Source organism: Phyllostomus discolor, chromosome 12, assembly GCF_004126475.2.
Source record: "Phyllostomus discolor isolate MPI-MPIP mPhyDis1 chromosome 12, mPhyDis1.pri.v3, whole genome shotgun sequence".
NCBI classification, from domain to species: Eukaryota; Metazoa; Chordata; class Mammalia; order Chiroptera; family Phyllostomidae; genus Phyllostomus; species Phyllostomus discolor.
The window spans coordinates 30,061,830-30,081,529 of record NC_040914.2 but is presented as its reverse complement, the minus strand read 5'-3'; the positions used below and the strand labels follow the sequence as shown (position 1 = coordinate 30,081,529).

The 19,700-nt window shown below is 40.6% G+C and overlaps 3 protein-coding genes across 5 annotated transcripts in view; all 3 read left to right on the top strand.

Moving 5' to 3' along the window:
- LOC114511072 (zinc finger protein 530-like) overlaps positions 1–19,700 on the top strand; it is a 568,693-nt gene that overhangs the window by 142,980 nt on the left and 406,013 nt on the right. The gene's annotated exons all lie outside the window — the stretch shown is intronic.
- LOC114511040 (zinc finger protein 883-like) overlaps positions 1–19,700 on the top strand; it is a 174,926-nt gene that overhangs the window by 45,523 nt on the left and 109,703 nt on the right. The window lies entirely within an intron of this gene.
- Positions 304–9,371, top strand: LOC114510813 (zinc finger protein 501-like). Its single transcript, XM_036013466.1, has 2 exons — positions 304–657; positions 7,551–9,371. The coding sequence occupies exons 1-2, from the start codon at positions 624–626 to the stop codon at positions 8,846–8,848; spliced, it is 1,332 nt and encodes a 443-aa protein (XP_035869359.1). The 5' UTR covers positions 304–623; the 3' UTR covers positions 8,849–9,371.

Genomic DNA, 19,700 nt, shown 5'->3' with positions numbered 1-19,700 from the left:
AGCTAACATATGGGTCTGAAACCTGTGGAAGGGTAGAGGATGGAGTCATGCAAAAGTGGAGGTTCTTTTATGCAGGAGGGTGAAGGGGGCAGAGCTGAGGGAGCAAAATTGGGTGTAAAGCCATGAAGCAGGGAGAAATCACACAGTGTGTGCACAACTAGAGGAAGTATGAGCTGATGACCCTGGGTTCTTGGTGTTTGGATTTACTCATGAAGCCTAAGCCCATATATGTCTGTGTTTTGGAAGCATGATTTGGGAGAATCCGTGGGATTGTTTAGCAGGTAGAAAGGGGTGCTGCAGGCATAGCCCTGAGTTTAGATGGCCTTTATCTGCCCCACTTCCTCTTATCCTGCCTGTCTTTGCTGAGGATGATGTTTGAGATAAACGAGACTGTGATAAGACAGTAGGCAGCTCTGGCACCAAGTTCTGCTGTTTCTCTGAAGGAGTGGTCTGTAAGGTGTTGGGTGTGGGGAAGAGCAGAATACAGGGTCTCTGACAGACTGTTCCACATTCATTTGTATTAATTCTGACAGGTTGTGACTCTTGAGGAAGTTGCCGTGTACTTCTCCAGGACAGAATGGCTCCTCCTTGATGAGTCTCAGAGACGCCTGTACTTTGATGTCATGCTGGAGAACTATGCTGTTGTATCATCTCTGGGTAAGACTTTGACTCTCCCTGAGCACTCTTTTTGCACTGTCTCTACCCCCTTTCCTCAGGGTTGCAGTTTGCTGCTTCTATCCTAAGCTCTAAGGGTCCTGACCTGACTTGTACCCAGGGAAAATGGACAGCAGTAGCTGCTCTGGGGCTTACTTACCCTTGATCATGTCTGTAGGGGTGTTTTGTTGTTGTTGTTTTCTGTTTGTTTCAATGTCCTCAATTTTAATAAACTAACTCACAGTTTAAAAAAAATCCTCTCTCTTATCAGAGACGTAGTCTGGGCTTTGCATTTCCTCTTTGCCCTTCATTTTCTCGGGGGTGGCTCTGTCCTCCCATGTGGATTTGGGGCACCATTCACTTCCACAGTGTTCTGGGTGGATCCTGGACTTGGCAGGGCTGGTCTGCTTGCAGTGGCCCCTACTTTCCCTGCTGCCCCCATACCTGCTGTATTGAACCCTCATAGGGAAGGATTTGACCTCAGTAGTATTGTGAGAAGCCGAATAGAATGCACATTGAGTAGTGAGAAAAAGTACTTTTTTATATTCTTGAACATTTCTACAACTATATATATTTATTATCCTCACTGCAAAATATTTTTATTGTTTGTTAGAGAAAGAAGGAAGGGAGAACGAGAAATATCATTGTGAAAGAGAAGCATCAATCAGTTTCTGCCTATACATGCCTTTAACATGCGATTGTTTCCACAACCTACATTTGTACCGTGACCAGGAATCAAACCTGCAACCTTGTGGTGCATGGGACAGGGCTCTAACTAACTGAGCCACTTGGCCAGAGCTGGATAACATACTATGCATATATTTATTAGTTCTGTTTTGTCAGTAGTGTTTTTAAATTTCAATAATTCCTTTTGCTTTCGAAATGGATGATTTACTCATCTTGGAAGGGGAATATCCAAGTTGTTTAGTAGTCTTGTGTTGCATTTTCCACTTTCAGATCTCATATGTTTGCTTATGTACTTAGGTTCCCTGTAGTTGGGTACATAGTAATTAAATTGTTATCCTCCCACTCTCTTGGTGTTATTTGCATGAAATATTTTTTGAAAGATTTTATTTGTTTTTAGAGAGAAAGGAAGGGAAGGAAGAAGAGAGACAAACATCAATTTTGGTTTTCTCTTGCACGCCCCCTACTGGGGAGCTGGCCCACAAAGCAGGCCTGTCCCTTTAATCTCTTCACCTTATTCACCCATCATGAGAATTGTTTTTAAAGATTATTTATTTATTTTTCTTTTGAGAAAAGAGAAGGGAGGGAGGAAGAGAGGGAAAAAAATATCAATGTGTGGTTGCCTCTTACTTGCCCCCCAGTTGGGAACACACCCACAACCCAAACATGTGCCTGACTGGGAATCAAACCTGTAACATTTTGATTTACAATCCGCACTCAATCCACTGAGCCACACCAGCCAGGAATGAATTTTTATAAGTTTTTCCTTGAAACGAACTTATGCTTATGATCAGGACACAAGATCTCAAATTCTTCTGGGTCCTGTGTTTTTCATCCCTTCTCCCACTCTGTGTTTGATAGGAGAATTTCTTGAAGAACCTACTGTTGCCACCTTGTCATGTTTTCTGCTTCTTTTGTATTTCCTTTATTGCCTTCCTATTTTGCTGTCGTGTGTGTGTGTGTGTGTGTGTGGTTTGATTCTTTTCTCTTTTGTACATGCATTACACTGCATTGTGCTTGTGGTTTTGTTTTTTTTTTAGACTTATATAAAACTCATACTCTTAACAGTTTGTTGTGATCTGAAAACAGCTTCACTGCAAGCAAAAATCCTATCCTGTCACTGTCTTCCACATCACCCCTTATATGTGTTGACGTCACACTTCACATCTTTCTATATTGTGTACCTATTGACATATGTTGACATATATTGACAATGGTGACGTATATTTTTTAATACACTTTATATTTTTCCTTTACAATAGAGTTAAATAAAGTATATCCATCAATGAACTGTCAGTATTATGAACCTCATATCCGACCTTACCAGAGTTTTACACTGTCCATGGTTTCCTGTTTCTTTTTTTAAATATGTTTTATTGATTATGCTACTACAGTCATCCCATTCCCCCCCTTTATTACCCTCCACCCTGCACATCCCCTCCCACCTTCATTCCCCCCCTTTAGTTCATGTTCATGGGTCATATATGTAAGTTCTTTGACTTCTACATTTCCTATACTATTCTTAACCTTCCCCTGTCTATCTTCTACCTACCATTTATGCTAAGTAGCATTATTCTCTGTACCTTTTCCCCCTGTCTCCCCACCCACTCCCCCACAGATAACCCTCCATGTGATGTCTATTTCTGTGATTCTCTTCCTGTTCTAGTTGTTTGCTTATTTTGTTTTTGTTTTACGTTCAGTTGTTAATAACTGACTTTGTTGTCATCTTACTGTTCATTGTTTTGATCTTCCTTTTCTTAGATAAGTTCCTTCATATAATAATGGCTTGGTGACATGAACTCCTTTAACTTGACTTTATCTAGGAAGCTCTTTATCTGTCCTTCAATTCTAAATGAAAGCTTTGCTGGATAGAGCAATCTGGGATGTAGGTCCTTGCCTTTCGTAGACTTGGAATACTTCTTTCTAGCCTCTTCTTGCCTGTAAGGTCTCTTTTGAGAAATCAGCTGACAGTCTGATGGGAACTCCTTAGTAGTTAAATGTCTCCTTTTTTCTTGGTGCTTCTAGGATTCTACCCTTAATTTTAATCTTGGGTAATGTAATTATGATGTACCTTGGTGTGTTCTTCCTGGGATCCAACTTCTTTGGACCTCTCTGAGCTTCCTGGACTTCCTGGAAGTCTATTTCCTTTGCCAGATTGGGGAAACTCTCCTTTATTATTTGTTCAAATAACTTTTCCACTTATTGCTCTTCCTCTTCTCCTTCTGGTACCCCTATAATTCAGATGTTGGACCATTTAAAGATGTTCTGGAGGTTCTTAAGCCTCTCCTCATTTTTTAAAATTCTCGTTCCTTCATTCTTTTCTGATTGGATGTTTCTTCCATCTGGTCTACACCATTGATTTGAGTCACAGTTTCCTTCCCATCACTGTTGGTTCCCTGTACATTTTCCCTTATTTCACTTAGCATAGCCTTTATTTTTTCATCTAATTTGTGATCATAATCAACCAATTCTGTGAGCATCATGATTACCAGTGTTCTGAACTGTGCATCTGGTATGTTGGCTATCTCTTCATCACTTAGTTGTATTTTTTCTGGAGCTTTGATCTTTTCTTTCATTTGGGCCATTTTTTTGTCTCAGCATGCCTGTTACATAGTAAGGGGCAAAGCCTTAGGCGTTCACCAGGGCGGGGCAACCCACATGGCTGCGTTGTGACGCTGTATGTGGGGGAGCAGTCCAGGGAACAGTACTGCTTGCCCCACTTTCCACCAGCTTTCAGTCATTTCCTCCTGTTACCCACAATCAAATTGGGCCCTTCTGTTGCTAATTCCTGGGTGGGTGGGCTTGTGTATGTTCTTGCACTCTGTTGGTCTCTCCAATGAACTCTTCTGTGTGGCTGGGAGTTTCTCCTGCTGCTGCCTCAACCCCCACTGGTGTTTTTAGTCAGAGGTTTGAGGCTTTATTTCCCCGCGCTGGAACCCTGGGTTGCGTGGTCTCTCTTGTTCCTCAGTTGTTGTTCTTGGTTTATCTGCACTCAATGTAAGACCACCCACTCCACCAGCAGCTGCCTTGCTGTGAGTCCTCTCTGCCCCTCCTACCAGTCTGGATGAATGTTTCTTCTTTAATTCCTTGGTTGTCGGACTTCCATACAGTTCAATTTTCTGTCAGTTCTGGTTGCTTTTTTGTTTTTAAATTCGTTGTTGTCCTTCTGGTTGTGTGAGGAGGCACAGTGTGTCTGCCTACACCTCCATCTTGGTCGGAGTGCATTGCTGGACCTGGATGGCTCCTGAGGCCTGACACTGTAGCGGGTTCCCCAATTTCCTGTTTCTATGTAGTCTGCCTTTATAGCAGCTCAGAGATCTTTTTTTTTTTTTTTTTTTTTTTTTTTTTTTCCTTTTTGACATTTCTAGTAAGTCAGGATGAGTAGAAATTAACTTCCTCACCATTTGTGTTTCCAGGAAAGTTTTTTCTTGTGACTTCTGAAGATGAGGCTTTTAGGATAAAGTACTGTGTTTTGCAGATGTTTTTTTGTAGTGTTTGAATATATCACTTGATATTTTCCAAGTTTGCAGTGTTTCTTCGGAGAAATCTATTACTGGCCTTATGGGAATGTTGTCCTTACATGAGGAGTTTCTATTGTCTTTGGTCTTTGAAACTTTTTTTGGTTTTGATATTTGACCCTTTTATTACAAAATGTCCTTCTGAAATCCTGTTTCCATTGAATGCATACAGGGACCTGGAAGGATGTTGAACATGGCCATTCACATTTCTTTTTCATATTTCAAAGTCAATCTTTAACTCATTTTTTGAAATAAATTTTTTATGCTTTGCCTTCCCCTCCCACTTACCTGTGTGTCATTTTCTCTCTTTCCTCCTTTTCTGGGACTCCCATGATGTAAATACAAGTTATCTCTATGGCATTACAAAATTCATCAAGGCTGTCCTCACAATATTTTTTACATGGAGTATTTTAAATCCCCTGCCTCTGAGGTGATGTATTCATTTTAGTCCTTGATTGTGTCTGCTTTTGAAACTCTTTTGCAGTTTTCATTTTATTTATTGTATTCTTCAACTTTCAATTTCTGTTTCTATTTTTCAATTTCTGTTCTGTGATCCCCATGTTTTGTTCCCACATTTGTTCATTATGTCAAGTTCCTTATGTATTTGCTTGTACCTTAATGGAGTTTTTAGAAATGATTATTTGTATTCTTTTTTGGCAATTTATATTCCTCTATCTTTTAATTTAATTCTTTAACATTTTGATGTTCCTTTTGTCATTTTTTAAATATCTCCCTTTGTCTTAGTATCAATGTCTGATATTTGATGAAGCAGCTTTTTTGTTTGTCTGTTTGTTTTGGACTTCAGGAACCAGTTCTGTTCAGAGGAATAGTTTTATCTGCATATGCTTATAAGAGTGCTTCCTAGCCCTGACTGTGTTTGTCTCCCTGTGTTTCTCTCTTCTTCCCTTCTCTAAAAAATAAAATAATTTAGCCCTGGCTGGCATAGCTCAGTGGATTGAGCGCGGGCTGGGAACCAAAGTGTCCCAGGTTCGATTCCCAGCCAGGGTACATTCCTGGGTTGCAGGCCATAACCCCCAGCAACCGTACATTGATGTTTCTTTCTCTCTCTCTCTCTCTCCGCCCCCCCTTCCTTCCCTCCCTAAAAATAAATAAATAAAATCTAAAAATAATAATAAAAATAAAATAAAATAAAATAAAATAATTTTTTTTTAAAAAAAAGAGTATTTCCTAGGTGGTGTGGTGTGTTTTGGGCTGAGGAGAAGCTTCATTTCCTATCGTTCTTGCTTCCCCATGACCAAGGTCAGCAATGTGAAGATTAAAGGGGTGCTCAGTGGCCAGGGCTGCGGCTTTCCAAATATTTAGTCATCTCTTGGAGTCTTTGGTGGCACAAAGTAGGCCGCTAGAGTTAATGGTAGCACAAGCTCAGTGTCTCCCAGAAGTTCTTACCCATGTGTTTTAATCTAACCCTGTTTCTTGAACCAACCTTTCCTGCTGTCCTTTTGTGTAGCTCTTTCTATTATGCTCCACCTTGTAGGTCTTTGAAATAACTGGTCTCATAAGCCTCTTCCCTTATCCTGAAGGGGTGCTGTTTATCATGGATAATTGTCTAATTATTCTTAAAGGGGGCTGAATACTGGTATTTTTTAAAAAGATTTTATTTATTTTTAGAGAGAGAAGGGAAGGAAATAGAGAGGGAGAGAAACATCAATGTGTGGTTACCTCTCACACACCCCCAACTGGGGACCTGGCCTGCAACGCTGGCCCATGTGCCCTGGCTGGGAATCAAACCAGTTGACTCTGTGGTTCACAGGCCTGTGCTCAGTCCACTCAGCCACACCAGCCAGGGCTGAACACTGATATTTTTTATTTTGCCATCTTGCCATTGTCACTCATGTAGATGTTGTTCTTTGGGATTTTGGTGCAGAATTGGTTTATGACTTTGTTGCTCAGTCATCTCTTCTGCTTTCTCTTTGGAATGTAATTCCACTAGGGAGGGGAGGGAACAGTCCTTTGTGTATCACAAGAGGGACAGGCATCCAGCTGTGAAAGGATGGGCTCATAGGGTGTCTAGCATTGGTAAATGGCATTTGGGGAAATTTGATTCCAAGGCTTGGTTCAAACCTAATGAGGAACCTGTTCTGTTTAACTATATTTTGTCACCATTGCCAGTGGCCACACATTAATCAACTTGTCCTTTCCCAGTGTTGACACCTTGCCAGTTTGTTACTTTTAATAATTGCCCATTGCATTCTTGATTTCCAGCCATGGGTGATCTCTGCCTATCTAACCTGTACACCACAACCCTTTCTCTGAGGCGTCTTTTTGGTGTGCTCTAACATTATGATCAATGCATGTTGTACCTTGAAATGTGCACATATTTGTATAAACCCTAGCACAGCATCTGCTCCTCTGTAGTTAATTTTCATGGTTTGGGGCACATTCATATTCTCTATACAGCCTTACAACACAAGCAGGAATTGTTTTGCAAGCAGCCTCTAAGAAAGGAATATATTGCAAAGCCGGCCTCTCTTTGTGTCTCACTGTGTTCTGCTTTCTTTCAATTCGTGAGTTGCCCATTATTTTATAGCCCTGAGGGGCTTTTTTAGAGACTCTCCTTTGTCTTGGAAATCATCCCATAGAATCATGCTAGATGTTACAGAGCTAAATTAGTGAGGAAAAAAACATGCTCCCTATAGGTCAGTATATAATTCACCAGTGTTTGTTTTCCTTTAGGTTGCTGCTGTGGACCAACGGTTGTGGAGGCACCCACTGAACAGAATGTTACTGTAAGAGTCTCAGAGGCTGTGAATCTGAAGTCAGTGCTGTCTTCCCAGAAAAGCCACCCATGTGAGCGTTGTGGGTGTGTCTTAAGAGACATTTTACTCTTGCTTAACCAGCAGGGAAGCCAACAAGTCCCAACTCTGCTGAGGTGTGGGGCATGTGCAGAACCATTTTCCTTCAGTGCACAGAGTCACCAGCTCCAGGAGCAGGACACAACACAGAATTGTTTCATAAGCAGTGTGAACGAGGTCTCCCCTGCAAATAGCTCTAATGCCGATGTGTCGTGGAAGCCTTGTACGTCCAGTCAGGTTGAAAATTGCTTCCTCATCACCTCCGAACATCTTAAACAATTGGCTGCCTTCACCATGAATAGGGAAAATGAAATTTCTAGGTCTGAAATGGCTTTTCAAACTCCAAATTATTACACTGCAACAGAACATCAAGCCAGTGGCTGTGATGACAGACTGGTTGAAGACCATAGTTTCCTTACTAGAAGACGGTGTTTTTTGTGTTGTGAATGTGGAAAGTCTTTTTCCAGAGTCTCTGCCCTCCGTATTCATCAGAGAGTTCACACAGGAGAAAGGCCTTATAAATGTGGTACCTGTGGGAAATCTTATATTCGTAGCTCTGACCTCCGTAAACATGAGAAAGTTCACTCTGCAGAAAGGCCTTATGTGTGCACTAAATGTGGGAAGTCTTTTAAGCAAAGAAGTACCCTTAATGTTCATCAGAGAGTTCATACTGGAGAAAGGCCTTATAAGTGTGGTGAATGTGAAAAATCTTTTACCAGTAAACCTACCCTCTTTTTTCATCAGAGAGTTCACACTGGAGAAAGGCCTTACGTGTGTGCTGAATGTGGGAAATCTTTCAACAGTAGCTGTACCCTCCATCGTCATTACAAAATTCACACTGGAGAAAAGCCTTATAAGTGTGGTGAATGTGGGAGATCTTTTACTCGTAACTGTAGCCTCCGGTATCATCGCAGAATTCATACTGGAGAAAGGCCTTATGTGTGTGGTGAATGTGGAAAATCTTTTTCTCAAAACTTTATCCTCCATCGTCATCAGAAAATTCACACTGGAGAAAGGCCTCATAAGTGCGGTGATTGTGGTAAATCTTTTACCCATAGATCTGACCTGCATAAACATCACAGAGTTCATACTGGAGAAAGGCCTTATAAGTGTAGCAAATGTGAGAAATCTTATACCACTTGCTCTTCTCTTCATTATCATCAGAAAACACACAACTAAGAAAGACCATATGAGTGCAGTGAACATGGAAATCTTGTACCTGTAGCTCTGCCCTCCATTTTCATCAAAGTGTTCACAGTGGTTAAAGTATTTATGCGTGCACTAAATGGGGAAATCCTTTTTGCATACCACTCATGTCAATTACCATCAAATTGTTCACACCTAGAAACACTTAAGAGTGTGGTGAATGTGGGAAATCTTTTATCTCTTGCATTAACTATCATTTGTATCAGAGACTACAAACCTGAGCAAAGTTTTATGGCTGCAGAGAATGTGAGAAATATTTGATCAATAACCTTCATTTTCCTTAAAGACTTCACATTGGAGAAAGGCCTCATGAGTGTGGTGAAAGTGGGAAAAACTTCTTCTGTAGCAGTCCTCTCAGTTATCATTAGAGAGTCACCCTGGAGAATGACCTTATGCCTGCAGTGATTTGGGAAATATTTTTCTTGTGTCATTGATTTCCACTAGTATGATAGAGTTTATACTGTCAAAATGCAGTTTGAGTGATGTGACTGAGAATTTTCTTATTCACTTTATTTTTAGACAGAGGAAAAGGGAGGGAGAGAACCATCAATATGTGGTTGCCTTTCATACACCACCTGCTGGAGATCTGGCCCACAACCCAGATATGTGCCCTGACTGGGAATCAAACTGGCGACCCTTTTTTTGCAGGCCAGTGCTCAATCAACTGAGCCACACTAGCCAGTGCATATATTAGAAATTTTTGAACTGTAGCCGTTCCCTTTATTGTCATTAGAGAATTCACAATGTCTAAGTTCTTATAACAAGGAAATTTTTGAGATCTTTTATTATGTACCCATTACCTTTGTTCTCTTCTGAGATGTGACACAGGAGAAAAATTTTTATATACCTGCAATATGAGAATTTTTTATGTAGCACAGTCCTCCATTATATTCCCAGTTTCACTGTGGTAAAAGTTCTTATGAGTACAGGGAATGTGGGAAAATGTTTTTTGATTCTTTCTCTTTTCTTATCAGAAAGTTTACACAGGAGATAGCCTTTATGATGACATGAAATGGGAGAAATCTTTCACCTCCTTTCCATAGGCATGTTAATCATAGTTCACACTTGTGACAGGCTTCAAGCATGAAGTAAACATGAGAAATCTTTAGCCACGAGACTTTACTATTTTGATGTTACAGAGTTGTCACTTTGTAAAATGTTAGATTGTAGGAAATGTTTTTTTTTCATTGTAATGATACTGAAAAAAACTTTCTGAAAATGCCCAAATTTAATTATGTATGTTCATAGTGTGGTGATGTCTCAGATAGTTAATGTTTAAATTTTGGAGTAACTTACAGAGTGTGACCTTAACTAATTGTGCCTTTATGCATTCATGGTTATCGTGTATGATGGTTGTATTCCCCCATTCTAACAAAATGTTGATTTGTTTAATTTTTATAATTTTAGCTTCTTTAATATATATGTCATCCTTTTTTTGTTGTTCTACTTGTATTTCTCTAAGGATTTACGAAAAGCATTTTTCTGGAGTGTATGTAGTGGGGATATATTTTTAGTATATTATGTGCTTTTATACTTTATCTATTATTTTATCATTTTGGGCTACTCTCCTTTAAAAAATGGGAGAGTTAGCCCTGGGTGGTTGTCTCAGTAGATTGAGCACCAGCTTGTGAACCAAAGGGTCACTGGTTCGAACCCCATCATGGAGCATGTGTTGTTTGCAGGCAGGTCTCCGAGGAAAGTGCACGAGAGGCGACCACACATTGATGTTTCTCTCTTTCTTCCTCCCTTCCGCTCTAAAATAAATAAATAAATTCTTTAAAAAAATAGGAGAGTGAAACAACTAAGAGCTATGTTGTAGTGCCACCCATTTTCACTCCTTGAATAACAAATAACTTTTTAAAATTTTTGTTAATAATTTTGTGAAATATTGTTTTCATGGAATAATTCCTTTTCATAGTGATAAACATATCCAAATTATTTGGATTCTTTTTTTGTTGTACACAATGTAGTAGATACATATCATATACTTTAAAGAATAATCTGCATTATTAACCTACTTCTTTGCTTTTGTAAATTCAAACATTTAATAATATAATAATTTTTGCTTCAAAGTTTTCAGGCCTTTCTATGGTCTTTCATCTGGGGATGCTGGGCTGCAGCGGGACTTGAAGGTACACCAGGTGGTATGAGGATCGGTGGGTATTTGTTGTGTCTAAAAGCCCTTCTGGAAGCCAAAGACAAGAAAACAGTGATTAGACTCCCCATATCTTGGCAGTCTTGTTTAAATCTTAGATTATTGACTGTAGTTATGGTAACAGAAAAGTGATTCAGTCTGTAAGTTTAAATAGAGATATAAAGCAACCTTGCTCTGAGTTCAGTGGCACAGAAAGTTTAATATCCTGTAAACCAAAAGGTTGTGTGTTCAATTCCCGGTCAGGGCACATGCCTGTGAGTCCGTCCAGTTTCCAAGTTAGGGGAGTGGGAGAGGCAAACAATTAATGGTTTTGCACTTCAATATTTCTCTCCCCTTCTCCCTTCCTTACCCTCTCTAAAATCCAGAGAATAAGATATTTTTAAGAAAGAGCTGCCTTCATCTCTGAATGAAAGTTTTCCAGGGCAACTTGCTTTTTTACCATTATTATTTTTCAGTCCTAACAACACCTGGGAATTAGTAACTGTTATTGTACTTCTGGGAAAAATAAGGTCGAGAAGAAGAAGGGGTTTTTCTAAGGTCACAGAGCAGACAACTGTTAGATTGAAGTAGCTGGATTTGAACATGTGAGTCTGGCTTCAGGGCTGGGGACAATCTCTACCATAGCATATTAGGCCTCTCAGCACAAGGCAGGAGGACAACAAACATCAGGGAACGACGTGAGAAACTTGGCTAGCTGCTGTTTTCATTGTTTTAATTATCATGAATTTTCTGCATTTTACTGATGTCTTAGGGTGTTTAACATCTGCCTCACGATCTTCATGGGAACCTTTTCTGCCATTTCCAATGGTCTCTCCCAGGGAACCTACTTTGAGTCTTAGATGCATTTTGTCTATCTCCTTTTTGAGCTTAGTACACAGCTCACACTAATGAGACCCCAGTGATTCTCAGCTGGGTCTTTCTGTACATTGACTTACCTTTTGCATTTCAGGCTAAGATATTATGTACCCTGGTGAATATTATGCACTCTGTTTGATTGTTCAAGGGTTTTTTGTACATGTCACCGACAACCTCCCTGCAGTGCTGAGAACAGCTGGACCTGATACCTGGGATATATATTCAGAAGTGATGCTAGAGACCTGCTGTATTGTTGTCTACTCAGTGGACGGTTCACCACTTCTTCCGTCAGGAAAGCATCCCCTTGATCCTGTATCCCAGGTGTGTCCAATCTGTGGCCCCTGGTGGACATGCAGCCCAGATGGCTATTAATGTGGCCGACACAAAATTGTAAGCTAACTTACAACCTTATTACATTTACCATGTTTTTCGGACTATAAGACTCACATTCCCCGCCCCCTATTTGGGAAGAGAGGGGGGCGCATCTTATAGTCCAAATGTAGCTTTACTTTTTACACTGATGAAATATTATGTTATTAAATATTTAACCACATTTTTTGCTTGCAAAAATGTTTTTTTCCTATTTTTCTCTAAAACCTAGGTGCATCTTATGGTTCAAAAAATGCGTTGAGATTACCTGTTGCAATGTATTTAATCTGTGGCCCGAGACAACCCTTCTTTCAGTGTGGCACAGAAATATCAAAACATCAAGTAGTGACTGGATGAGAAATTGAAGCTCACTGTGTTTTTCCTGCAGCCCTGACCATGTTCAGCAACCACATCCCCTTTTCCAACCTCCCCATGTCTGCACCAGAAATATTTCAGTAGGGGCTAGTCCTTCTGAACAGACATTTTTCCTGATTGCTTGTGACAGGCCTGTGGTCCAAGTCAGGTTGGGTCTATGTGCACAGCCTTATTAGCATTGTTATGCTCATTGCTTTTTCAAGAATGGGATGAGTCTGCATCATCTTTGGTGATGTTTACAATTTGTTCTTATGTTCCTAACAACATAATCCATCTAAAGGCACCAAGTGGCATACACGGACACTATCTGAAAATCAGCCTCTTTCCCCTGTTGTTTCCTCCTTACTGCTGTCATTAGAATGACTTGGATTAGTGCAAAATCTCTAAAGCCCTTCTAAGTGCTACTGATGATCTTGTTTCCACGTGGCGCAGCTCTCAGCAGCCCTCATAAGTTACCGGGATCTTGAGAATTATTTTGTTTTCATTGCATTTTCATGGTAACCTATCAATTGTCGTAAGTCAAACAAATTTCCCCAGTTACTGAAGAAATACAAGTGCACATTTTAGCATGCAGTGCATACAAGAAAAATTGTATAGATCATGTTCAAGAGAATAATAGCCGTGGGCACAGCTATGTCCCCTAAGCAGAGATCAGGTATCAGGTCATTTGCAGGAACAGTTCAGTCTCTTCCTGTTGAACTCTAAGATCATCCCCAGCCCTTAGTTTTAAGTTTCCTTATGGAAAATGGGCATGTGAACGTGAGAAAGACGTTTTGGATTGTTGTGTTTCTCTACCTGGCAGGGAAATGATCATCATCTCACTTATCAATTAAATGACAGTGTGCATGGGGACTGGAGATTATTTCTGTTAAAAAGTGTTATGGAGCCCTGCTTGGTGTTGCTCAGTGGATTGGGTGCTGGCGTGCAAACCAAATGGTTGCTTGTTGGATTCCCAGCCAGGGCACAAGCCTGCGTTGTGGACCAGGTCCCCCCCAATAGAGGGTGTTTCTGAGGCAACCACACATTGATGTTTATCTCCCTCTCATTCCCCTTCCCTTCTCTGTAAATATAAAATAAAATATTTTTAAAATGAAATTAAATTTATAAAAAGTTGTGGAGTGAGCAAACTATTGAAAGTTATTAATGTTGATGAATGGATGGATATACAATGATCAATTCCTAAATAGCAATATGAGAATACACTCTACAAAGCCTGAGAACAGGTAAGTCGTAAAGGGTTGGACATTAAGGGAACTTTGTTCTAAGAATGAAAGGAGTAACTTGAGCTACAGCTATGCTGGAAACATGGCCACACTGAATATCTTTTTTATACAATGTGTGGGTCTTTTACATTCTGATAATAGTGAAGTAAAATAGTGAGGTAGAAAGATATAGTAAGGTGTAAGCCGAGATTTAGAAGAGTAAATGAAAGCCATGACATCATGTTTCACTTGTTCAGTAATCATTAAGTAATTATCTGACCTGTTTCAGAGACTCTCCAGGTCTCAGGGAAGCTCTGTCTGATGTAGTTTGATTCCATTGCCAGGTTGCAGGGCAAATTGCAGAAGAGTGTGTGCAGCTCATCAGTGGGGCCAGATTGCCATCGGTGGCCAACATATTTATTGCTCTAGATATTCACCAGCTATCAGATGACAGGGTCATCTTTTGTGTTGAGTGTGTGAAAGATACTCTTGAAGCTCCACGGGGGCTTGTCTATTTTCTGAGGATGACCTCAAAGGCTTTATCATAATATTCTGGGGCCACACAGCACTCAATGTTTTGTGCTCTGACACTTCCAATAGAGAAACTTCATTAACTAAAGAGTCCATTTCTCTTTTTCTCCCAAGCCCCAAAGAGTTTCAGTGTCCCATGTTTTCTGTTATATTTGGTCCCTCTTGTGCCTCACTAAGTTGTCTCTGGATCTGGTTAATGTGGGGGTATAGACAGACATGGCTTCTCTATTCCCAAAACCACATCAAAATTACAACTAAAATACATAACAACTAGCACTCAGAACCATGAGATACTGAGTTGAATATGTCTGAGAACAAGGGAATTAAAGAAACCACATCCATCCAGACTGATAGGAGGGGCACAGATGAAGAACAGGCTTGTCCCTCACCCACGTGTGATGGATGAAAATTTGAGAGGGATATCTTGGGAGCAAGCAGTCCAGTCCCACACTCAACCCCTCCCTCAGGGTTCCAGTGCCTGGAAGATAAGTCCCCATAACTTCTGTCTGCAAAAACAAGTGGGGATTTCATTGGTGGAAAAATCTTCCAGTGTCCTAAGCAGTGTCTCTTAAAGTCCCCCATACAGACTCACATACTCAGACTAATTCCCTCTGAGCTCCAGCACTGGCATAGCAACTTGAAAGGCACCATTGGTATACAAGGAGACACTGAAGTGTCTGGCATCAATGTGAGCAGAAGCCATCATCCCTTTTCTAAGTCCACACCCTGCACCCCAGACCTGGCAAGCTGGTGCCGTATCTGGAACCATCCACTGGGCTAACAGTGTTTGACCTGCCTTGCAGATCCCTAGATACTCTGCCCCACCCTACTTATGGCCCCACCCAACCTACTTTACCATGTGAATGAATGGTCTTCACTCATGCTTCACAACTTCCTCATTTCTATCAAAAAACACCTGGCTTCAGTGAGCCCCAGACCCAGCAGTTGTTGCAGCCTGCCTACATTCATAGCATGGTTTTGCATGGGAATCTACAAGACCAGCACAAATAGCAGCCACCTCAGGATGCTTTCTAGATCAGGTAGGGCGGTTGAGGGCAAAGGACAGGTGGGAGCTGACCTTTGTACCACCTGGGAATCCCAAGGGACAGAGCACCCAGTGGACACCTACAGACCATGTCAGAGCACCACCACCCTGCCCCTGTATAGTTGGTCCACCATGGATGGCAGAAATTGGTGGTCAATGGTGGCAGGCAATCCTTGCTTCTGACGGGCCTGGATAAATCCCTCCCATTGATCTGCCAACAGCAACCAAGGCTCAACTGCAAAAGGAGGGTGTACTACCAAAGGAGGGTGTGCCTACATGAAGGTACACCTGGAATACCTGGCTTGGGTGATAGGAGATGTTGTGTCCTGGACCCTACAGGACACCTATTACATTAGGCCACACAACCAAGACACAGAGTCAAAACAGCTCTACCTAATACATAAAATAAACACAGGGAGGCTGCCACAATGAGGCGACAGAGAAACATGGCTCAAAAGAAAGAGTAGGTCAAATATCCAGAAAAAGAGCTAAACAAAGAGGAGATTAGCAATCAATCAGATGCAGGCTTCAAAATTCTGTTTATTCTGATGCTCCAGAAAGTTCGTGAGGACCTCCACAGGATAAAAAAATCCAGTCAGAAGTAAAGCATATAGTAATGGAAACAGAGAACACCCCTGACTGGTGTAGCTCAGAGGATTGAGCACCGGCTGCAAACCAAATGGTTGCCAGTTTGATTCCCAGTGCGGACACATGCCTGGGTTATGGGCCAGGTCCCCAGTATGGGGTGCTTGAGAGTCAACCACACACTGATACTTCTCTCCCTCTCTTTCTCCTTCTCTTCCCCTCTGTCTAAAAATGAATACATAACATCTTAAAAAGAAAGAAACAGAGAACAATTTTGCATGGAAACAACAGTATTGTTGATAAAGCTGAGAGTCAAATCAACTATATGGAACAAAAGGAAGCAAACAACAACCAATCAGAACAACCATAGGAAAAAAGAATCCAAGAAATTGAGGATAGTATAAGCAGCCTAAGGGACAACTTCAAGAGATCCAACATTCCCATCATGGGGGTGCAAGAAGGAAAACAGAAAGAACAAGTAGTTGGAAATCTATTTTGAAAAATAGTGATAGATAGGGCCCGGCTGGCGTAGCTCAGTGGATTGAGCGTGGGCTGTGAACCAAAGCATCGCAGGTTCAATTCCCAGTCAGGGCACATGCCTGGGTTGCAGGCCACAGACCCGAGCAACCGCACATTGATGTTTCTCTCTCTTTCTCCCTACCTTTCCTCTCTAAAAATAAATAAATAAAATCTTTAAAAAAAATAATGATAGATAACTTGTCTAATTTTGTGAGGTAAATAGATATGCAAGTCCAGGAAGCAGAGTCCCAAACAAGATAGGTGCAAAGAGGCCCATTCCAAGACACATCAGTATTAAAACTCCAAAGATTAACCTTGCCTGCTATAACTTAGTGGATTGAGTGCCAGCCTATGAACTGGAAGGTTTTGAGTTTGATTCCAAGTCAGGATACATTCCTGGGTTGTGGGCCAGGTCCCCAGTTTGGGGCAGCGAGAGGCAACCTATCAGTGTATCTCTTACATATCATTGTTTCTTTCCATCTCTCCTTCCCTTACTCTCTTTTAAATAAATAAAATCTTTTTTAAAAAGGAGGAGGGATGGAAATGGAAGTTTAAGATGCAGGTGATAATATATCATTCAGTTTCTATTATATTCCATAATCCATAGTGAAGAATGCAGATCACCTCACTAAAGAGGAACATTAAGGTCAAGAAGAAAAAAAATAAAATGCCAAAAGTGAAAGATAGAGAGTATTTTTTTAGTAATTTTTTTTATTATAAAAGTAAAAGAGGGCAACATCACACTAGTGGGATGGAAGTAGTTGCAATTCCCAGTGAATTTTCAAGGTGCTCATCAGATGTTTTTGATTCTAATTTTACTTTTTTCCCCATTTTTAAAAGTTTTATTGTTGTTCATGTACAGTTTTCTGCCTTTTCTCACCATCTCTCCTCCGCCACCCCAGCCATCCCCACTTCCCTCCCCCAATTCGAACGCCCCTTGGTTTTGTCCATGTGTCCTTTATAGTTGTTCCTGAAAACCCTTCACCCTTTTCCCCCAATTATCCCCTCCCATTTCCCCTCTGGTTACTGTCCGTTTGTTCTTAATTTCAAAGTCTCTGGTTATATTTTGCTTGCTTGGTTGTTTTGTTGATTAGGTTCCACTTAAAGGTGAGATCTTATGGTATTTGTGTTTCACCACCTGGCTTATTTCACTTAGCATAATACTCTCCAGTTCCATCCATGCTGTTGCAAAGGGTAGGAGCTCCTTCTTTCTTTCTGCTGCATGGTGTTCCATTGTGTAAATGTACCATAGTTTTTTGATTCATTTATTTACTGATGGGCACTTAGGTTGTTTCTAGCATGTGGCTATTGTAAATTGTGCTGCTATGAACATTGGATGCATAGGGTTTTTTGGATTAATGTTTCAGGGTTCTTAGGATAAAATCCTAGCAGTGGAATTGCCAGATCAAAAAGCAATTTCATTTTTAGTTTTCTGAGGAAATTCCATACTGTTTTTCACAGTGGTTGTACCAGTCTGCAGTTCCACCAACAGTGCACCAGGGTTCCCTTTTCTCCACATCCTCTACAACACTTGTTGTTTGTTACTTTATTTATGATGGCCATTCTCACCAGTGTGAAGTGGTATCACATTGTGGTTTTAATTTGCATCTCTCTGGTGGCTAGCGATGCTGAGCATCTTTTCATATGTCTCTGGACCCTTTGTATGTCCTCCTTGGAGAAGTGTCTATTCAAGTCCTTTGCCCATTTTTTAATTTTTTTTTTTGTCTTCCTAGAGTGGAGTTGCGTGAGTTCTTTATATGTTTTGGAGATCAAACCCTTGTCTGAGGTATCATTGGCAAATATGTTTTCCCATACAGTTGGTTCTCTTTTAATTTTAATGCTATTTTTAAAGAGAGAGTCTTAAAAGCAGCATAAGAAAAGAAGTTAGTTACCTACAAGAGAATTGCCGGGGTCCAGCCTCGGCGAGTTTCAGGGTCCCCAAAGGAGGAACAGCTCAGGTGAAATGAGACAGACACCAGATGTGATGCCAGAGGACAGCCAGGCTCTCTAGACCTAACTGACTCACCGAGAAAAATCAGTCTTTATTTTTATAGGGGAGATTATACAACATTCAATACATAGTGTGATTATTAAAACAGAAATGGTTACCACAGAAATAATTTCTAAAAACACAGAAAGTTTTACAAATCAATCATGTTAAACAAAAAAATAACTGAAAAGTCCAGAAAGTCCCACAGATCAACCATATTAAACAAAGGTTATTTTGACCAAGAGGTTCATTAATCAGATAACCAATGAAGCTATAGGAGCACAAACTTTCAAATGCTGGTTATAATTAAATATCTACTAAGTTTCTGTAGATTAGTCTAAATCAAAGGGATCCAAGGAGTGATTTAAAAATTAGTTATTGTTTATAGAAATTAGATTATCTGCATTAGATAAATGATTTTTTGCCTAGGTCTATGAACTACATATCTAGGGAGGACTATGTTATGTTTCCATGTGCTGAGATAATTATATTTTAATTAAAACTCCTTCCTTCTCTATCTACATAGTCCCATCAATAACCCCTCCTGCCCAGGGCATGGGAAAGGCAGTGGTTCTAATAAATCTTGAGCTTTTGAATGGTGACTCCCTAGACATTCTTAGCAATGGCCTCCTCCAGCATTCTGGCAGCTAGTCTGCCCATAGTTTAAATCTATCCTTAACTTTCCAGGTGGGGGGAGTGGGCAGCATTAGGGTTATTAGGGGCTTCTAGTTAGTGGTCAGCAAGTCATTTCACACAGAATCAGAGGCATCGTGCAAGATTTTTTGTTATAAAGCACAAGTGTCGAAAATTCTCACCACCTGATGCTAATAGGGACAGGCATACGGGAAGAGATAGACAGGAGACCCGGCCACAGCCGCCTCTGCTGTGCAGACGCGTCTCACCCTACCTGACTGTGTCAAAGGTCAGTTGTTGGTTGGCCCCCTCAACAGAGAATTCCCATAAGACCATCAGCTGTCAATTATTCAAAAGAAACTTTGCAGGCTAGAAGAGATTAGCAAGAAATATTGAAAGTCATGAACAGCAGGGGCCTACAGCCAAAACTGCTCTACCCAGCAAATATATCATTTAGAATCCAAGGGCAGATAAAGAGTTACCCAGACAAAAAAACACTAAAGGAGTTCATCATGACCAAACCATTATTATGTAAAACGTTAAAGGGACTTATTTAAGAAAAAGAA

Excerpts from the sequence above, each read along its gene's own strand:
- LOC114510813 (XM_036013466.1), top strand. The coding sequence starts at position 624 with ATGCTGGAGAACTATGCTGTTGTATCATCTCTGG. Across the intron at positions 658-7,550 it reads TGCTGTTGTATCATCTCTGG|GTTGCTGCTGTGGACCAACG; the intron begins GTAAGACTTTGA and ends GTTTTCCTTTAG.